The sequence below is a fragment of the Barbus barbus genome (assembly GCF_936440315.1).
Source record: "Barbus barbus genome assembly, chromosome: 16".
Lineage (NCBI taxonomy): Eukaryota > Metazoa > Chordata > Actinopteri > Cypriniformes > Cyprinidae > Barbus > Barbus barbus.
In genome coordinates, this window is record NC_136744.1 from 3,136,464 (window position 1) to 3,143,582 (window position 7,119).

The window sequence follows — 7,119 nt, forward strand, 5'->3', positions numbered from 1 at the left end:
TTCACGCTAATAATGTAGTTTAATTATTTATGACCTCTTGGTGAAATAACGGAGCACCAAACGCTCCGCGCTATTTGCGCAATCCCTTCTTCTCTGCGCAGGAGAGGAGGAGTTACGCGGCTCTCTATTCGGACCTCTGACGGGCGTCTCTCTCTCCTGCACACCAACTTGGAGGTGCAAGTCTGTCCTTCTCCTCCACCTACTTCATCTCGACATCGGTAAGTGCGTTATACTTGTCTTCATGGAAAACGTTTTCGGTGGTTCATTACCGCACCTGAGTTTAACAAACTACGATCTTCTTATCAATTACCATTTTGGCACAAGTGAGTTCTTGAATTGAATTGAATTGATTGAGGTCAGTGTATTGGGTTCTGGTTTTTAAAGCACCAAAATAATGGTGCTTGTTTAACAGCATGAAAAAATATATATATTTAGATAAGAGTTATGTAGTTATTGTTAGTGGGAAAGTTTCGTCTGTTTCATCAGGTTGTTCTGATTTGTTCTGATTGGAGCCTCTTTTCATATAGTATACTTATGTGTGTGTGTGAACTTGGTACAAATACAACACTCATAGACCCTAGGAGTAGTATTAATATACTTTAACAAAATAACAGTTCTTCACAAATAAAGTTATAAGTTATAGTACTGAAAGGATAGCTGGGTTTAAGTGACTTAGAGTCTATAAAAGGAGCCTTAGAGCAATGATGCACTGCCTTTCTATTCTTGGCCATGGTTGTGATAACTTGTGACAGATGCAAAGAGAGGAATGCCGAGGTGATATTCTGCGATAACAACTCTTAAGAGTTAATTTTGGTATTTTAAAGAGCATTAGAATAAAGTTTTACACTTCTGAGATAACTTTTTGTTTTTGAGTTGTTGTCTTTTGCTGCTTGTTGGAGTGACCCCAATAGTTAAGCAACACTGCACGTGGTTTTGAAATATGAGAAAAGTCTGTCACTACACTACAGACTTAATAGGACTGGTTCCGTCTGAGAATGTGTTGTTGTTTTGCTGAAAACACGTTAGGTATTATGCAAAATTTCTGAATTAATAATACATAGAGCATTGTAAATTGAAAAATCTATTGCGCGATATTAAAATGTTGCATACAATGTTTGAGAGCAGGATTGCAACCAACTATACATTTTCATATAATCAATGAATGTGGCTTTTTCAAAAAATTATTCTTGAGCTATGATTTTTGGTAGGCTACACCCAGTCTTGACTGTTTGTTAACCTTTTTATACAAGATTATGGTTGCTAATAGAGTCATATGCTGAAGTATAAGTTTAGCATATTTCAATTGTTGTATATTTGGTCAAAATTTAATAAATTGGTTAAATTATACATTAGAAAGCGGTCACCTCCTGCATGCTAACAGGTCAAGAGTAATAGATTTGTTCAGATTTGTCTGTACACATGTTAACATTTGTTCTTCGATTTATAATGTGTTGTTTTTAGGTCTTGGCTGTGACCCATCACTACAGTCATGGCACCCAAAAAGAACAAGGCTGCTAAGAAGAGCAAAGCTGACATCAATGAGATAACAATTATGGTAGAGGACAGTCCCACCAACAAAATCAATGGGCTCAACACTCTCTTGGAAGGTGGAAACGGCTTTAGTTGTATCTCAACGGAGGTCACTGACCCCCTCTATGCACCCAACCTCTTGGAGGGTCTTGGCCACATGAGGCAAGACAGCTTCCTCTGTGATTTGACTGTAGCGACCAAGTCCAAATCCTTTGACGTTCACAAGGTCGTGATGGCTTCCTGCAGTAAGTACATCCAAAACATGCTCAGGAAGGATCCAGACCTCAAGAAGATTGAGCTCAATGATTTGTCCCCAGTCGGTCTGGCTACAGTCATCACATATGCCTATTCTGGAAAACTGACCTTGTCTTTGTACACCATTGGTAGCACAATATCAGCAGCCATGCTGTTGCAGATCCATTCTCTGGTGAAGATGTGCAGCGATTTCTTGATGCGGGAGATCAGCGTGGAGAACTGCATGTATGTCGTCAACATCGCCGACACGTACAATCTGAAAGAGACGAAAGAGGCTGCTCAGAAGTTCATGCGGGAGAACTTCATAGAGTTCTCCGAAATGGAGCAGTTCCTAAAGCTCACCTACGAGCAGATCAGCGAATTTCTCACCGACGACTCGCTTCAGTTGCCCTCTGAGCTCACAGCTTTCCACATCGCAATGAAGTGGTTAGACGTCGATGAGAAGAGGTTGAAGTATGCTCCTGATCTGCTGTCCAGCATCCGCTTTGGAACCATCTCACCCCAGGATCTTGTTAGTCACGTGCAGATCGTTCCCAGGATGATGCAAGATTCTGAGTGTCACCGTCTGTTGGTCGATGCCATGAATTACCACCTGCTGCCATTCCAGCAGAACATCCTGCAATCCAGAAGAACCAAGGTCCGTGGCGGCCAACGAGTGCTGCTCACGGTGGGAGGCCGGCCTGCCCTAACCGAAAAATCTCTCAGCAAGGACATTCTCTACAGAGATGATGACAGTGTCTGGAACAAGCTGACGGAGATGCCTGCGAAGAGCTTCAATCAGTGTGTTGCTGTTTTGGACGGCTTCCTTTATGTGGCTGGTGGTGAAGACCAGAATGATGCTAGGAACCAAGCAAAACATGCCGTCAGCAATTTCATCAGGTATCCGATGTCCTTTCTATACGATCGCTTAAAGGGATAGTTCATCCAAAAATGAAAATTCTGTCATTAATTAATGTGCCACTAGAAGCTTGCGTTCTGCAAGTGAACGGCGCATTATTGTTTATCACAAAGAGGCACAAAATCACTTTCACAGACTTTTACATTAACTGTTCCCTCGTGGTGGAATGACCTGCCCGACTCAATCTCTTCAAGAATCGGCTGAAAACACATCTCTTGCATCATTATTTGACCCTCTAACTCTAGCACTCTCTATTCTAATTCTATTCTTAAAAAAAAAAAAAAAAAAAAAACTTGCCCCTTTTGGACTTGCACTCTATTAATTTACTAACTGCTTGTTTTCTTTTCAAAAAAGTATTCGTATTCTATCTATTAATTTTATTTTATTTATTATACAATTAACAAAAAGCCAAAAAAATAGGCCTCTAACACTAGCTTGTTCTATTCTATCTGTTTTCTTTTTATTTGTTATATAATTAAAAAAAAAACCTTGCTACGTCACGTGTACTGCATTAGGCAAACTGAGACTTGTTAGCACTTGCATATTCCTCTTTTGTTGATTATGATTGCTTCCATTGTCCTGATTTGTAAGTTGCTTTGGATAAAAGCATCTGCTAAATGACTAAATGTAATTACTCACCCTAATGTCGTTCCAAATCTGTAAGACCATTTTCGGAACACAAAAAGAACATTATTTGGTGTAATGCAATGTGTTTATGGTTTAATGTTCAAAAAACACATTATTTTCCACATACATTACATTATTGTTGCTCCTCTCTGTCCCGCCTTTCTGAAACGCTTTGATTTTTACAAAGCTTATCGTTCTGAAAAGCGAGGTGTGCTCTGATTGGCCAGCTATCCATTTTGTTGTGATTGGCTGAATACCTCAAGCGCGTGACGGAAATGTTATGCTCCTTACCATTTTGGAAACCCACAGCATCTCCATGACATGGCGGCGGCGGCAACAATACTACAGCAAGAATAAAAGTTACACCTTCTTATGATATGTGGGGGCGTGTTTGAATGAGGCGTTTTAGGAGGGCGTGGTCGAGTCTTAACTTTTATAAAGAATATCGCTTTGGGTTTGAGACTTTAGTCTTTGCAACTTTACGGATCTTATATATGCACAAACAGCTTGTAACACTCCAAAGACAAAGCAAAACTTGAAATAGCATCATATGACCCCGTTAAGATATTTTTGATGAAATCCGAAAGCTCTCTGACCCTCCATAGACAGCAACACAACTGAAATGTTCCCAGGTCCAGAAGGTAGTAAGGACATCATTAAAATAGTCCATGTGACATCAGGGGTTCGACCGCAATTTTACAGAGGTATGAGAATACTTTTTGTGCGCAAAGAAAACAAAAATAATGACTATTCAATAATTCTTCTCCCCCAAATCAGGCCTTCCTCAATAAACGTAAACAAGGTGCAGCGCATGCGCTCTACGTCAGCAGCACCACGCGCATCCATGCATGGTTTACATGTAGAGGTACTCTCGATAATGGCAGAAGACGTGATTTGGAGGAGAAGAATAAAGTGCTAAATAAAGTTGTTCTTTTTGTTTTCTTTGCACACAAAAAGTATTCTCATAGATTCGTAAAATTACAGTTGAACCACTGATGGACTATTTTGATGATGTCCTTCGTACCTTCTGGACCTGGGAACATTGCAGTTGTGTTACTGTCTATGCTGTCTATGTCTATCTTAATTTGTGTTCCAAAGATGAACGAAAGGACATACAGGTTTGGAACGACATGAGGGTAATTATTGACAGAATTTAAATTTTTGGGTGAACTGTCCCTTTAAGTGTCTAAAGTCTATTGGCATGCATTTTTTCCGAAGTGATGCATCACTCACAAGTGTTTCCCTCATCAGATATGACCCTCGATTCAACACATGGATCCACCTGGCAAGCATGATTCAAAAGCGCACTCATTTCAGCCTCAACACCTTCAACGGTCTCCTGTTCGCTGTAGGGGGGCGCAATTCTGATGGCTGCCAGGCATCTGTCGAGTGCTACGTTCCATCCTCTAACCAATGGCAAATGAAAGCGGCAATGGAAGTCCCTAGATGTTGCCACGCTAGCACAGTTATTGATGGCAAGATCTTGGTTAGCGGTGGTTACATTAACAATGCCTACTCTCGCTCTGTGTGTTCTTACGACCCATCCACCGATAGCTGGCAGGATAAGAACAGCCTGAGCACCCCAAGAGGATGGCACTCTTCAGTGAGCGTTGGAGATCGTGCCTACGTTCTCGGTGGCAGCCAACTGGGCGGACGTGGCGAGAGGGTCGACGTCTTGCCAGTTGAATGTTACAACCCTCACTCCGGCCAGTGGAGCTACGTCACCCCCTTGCTCACAGGAGTGAGCACAGCTGGTGTTGCCACTTTGAATAACAAGATTTACCTCCTGGGTGGCTGGAATGAGATTGAGAAGAAGTATAAAAAATGCATTCAGGTGTATAACCCCGATCTTAACGAATGGACTGAGGATGACGAATTGCCAGAGGCAACGGTTGGTATCTCATGTTCTGTTGTCACCATCCCGACACGCAAAACACGAGAGTCGAGGGCCAGCTCTGTATCGTCAGCGCCAGTTAGTATATAAGCAGCGAGCGAGTAGTGGGGAAATGTATTTGAGTTGCTAAATGTAATAAAATTTTACAAATTTTTATCTTGCTGTTTGTTCAAAGCCAATATTACTCACAGATGCCAAGATTAATTGTCAGTTCGTGGCAATCTCGGAAATGTTGGATGTCAAGTCACAACATAGAAAATGAAAAGTGAAATTATGCATACAAAGTAACAATTATTTATATAAGCCACTATATATCAAATTAAAGCGATTTGAAAACAACTAAAGATGGATGCATTTCGAAGATGGTCCGTAGGTTGTGGGAACAGGAAAATTCAGAGAGATTTGTCTTGGAGGTAGAGTTATTGTTTTTAAGGTTTATGGAAAAGGAAACGCATACAAACTACACATATTTGTAAAATCAAGAGTTATAATTTTCATTGGGAAATTATTTTCCAAGTGGGGCCAGTTCTCCGGTTATGATTTGATTAGTCCCTTAATGTGCAAAATGAGGTAATTGCAACATTGCAAGCTGTCCAGATATATTAGACATTGTCCTTTGATCAAATAACCTTTAAAATGACTGCAGATACTTAAAACTGCATTATTTTCCAAAGATGCCATTCTTTTTGCACTGTACACATGTGAGCATGTAGAACATATTTATGTCGGCTAGTACACAATGGAGCATAGATTGTATAGCCAGGTTTTAACATATGAGGAGTAGGTGTTCATACAACCAGGCAGTTTATTTGATCATGTAATACACTGCTGGCTCTTGGAAAATCAAGCAAGTTAATTATAAGCAGGGTTGCTGGCTGGAGGGAATCATTAGGCCACAGAGAGAGGGACACATACCCTCAGCACTGTAGCATTTTAGTTGTGACCCTGTTTGAAAATAATACAAAAACAGACACTATGATGGTGTGGGTGATGATGTGAAGAACACAGAATAGGACATAAAAGGATGGATACAGTGGTGGCATATTTTGTAAACTGAGAGAATAAATAATTGTGAAAAAAAAAGTTTTGGCCTGAACCATCAAGAGGACAAGTATAAAATCTGTTTTGTTTCTGATGGTTCATGATTTTTAATATTCTGGTTAGAAAACATTGTATGATGGGGGGGGGGGCAACTGGACACATTTATTACTTTAATAAGGTATTGCTTATTTAAGGTCATTTAAGGTATTCACAATATACATACTGTAATACATGTTGTCAAATAATAAAGCTCTGCATATTTATTAAAGCTTCTTAAGAAATGTTGCTGTTGACATTTTTCTTGGATTCTGTTTTGAACAATGACTAGAGAGAGAAGCATATTTCCTTCATTCATACCTGTTTGTCCGAGCAATGAAAGACATTGCTTTTGCATTGTGTTTAGTGCAGCTAGTGGCACAGAAATAGCTGCGTAAAGCACTACAAAAGGCTTCAGGCATAGTTCACCCAATAAAGACAATTCTGTCATTTACTCACCCTTCACTTGTTCCAGTATACAGTAAATGTTTTTCTTCTGAATACAAAAGAAGGTATTTTGAAGAATATGGTTAACCAAACATTTGATGGTCTCCAATGATTTCCATAGGTTTTTAGTTTTTTTCTTCTCCATGGAAGTCAGTACATCATCCATCAACTGTTTGGTTACTCATAATCTTCAGAATATCTTCTGTTGTGTTCAGCAGAAGACAGAAGTTCATACAGGTTTGGAACAACTCAAGGGTGAGTAAATGATGACAATTTTAATTTCTTTACCGCTAGATTTTCAAGTTCACTAAGTAAACATAATGGGCGTTGGAGTGGCAGATAACAGACAGCATGACAATGCAAAATGCATAATAATTATGACGATGACAAG

The 7,119-nt window shown here is 39.9% G+C and overlaps 1 protein-coding gene across 2 annotated transcripts; it reads left to right on the forward strand.

The window, feature by feature from the left end:
• Positions 1–101: 101 nt before the first annotated feature.
• On the forward strand, positions 102–6,530 carry LOC306882070 (kelch-like protein 31). 2 transcript variants are annotated; one of them, XM_079436517.1, is made up of 3 exons: positions 102–218; positions 1,462–2,664; positions 4,562–6,530. In XM_079436517.1, exons 2-3 carry the CDS (start codon positions 1,490–1,492, stop codon positions 5,292–5,294), a joined length of 1,908 nt encoding a protein of 635 aa, XP_079292643.1. In that variant the 5' UTR covers positions 102–218; positions 1,462–1,489; the 3' UTR covers positions 5,295–6,530. The 2 variants fall into 2 exon arrangements, with proteins under 2 accessions (XP_079292643.1, XP_079292644.1); XM_079436518.1 differs by having other exon boundaries at positions 207–323.
• The last annotated feature ends 589 nt before the right edge of the window (positions 6,531–7,119 follow it).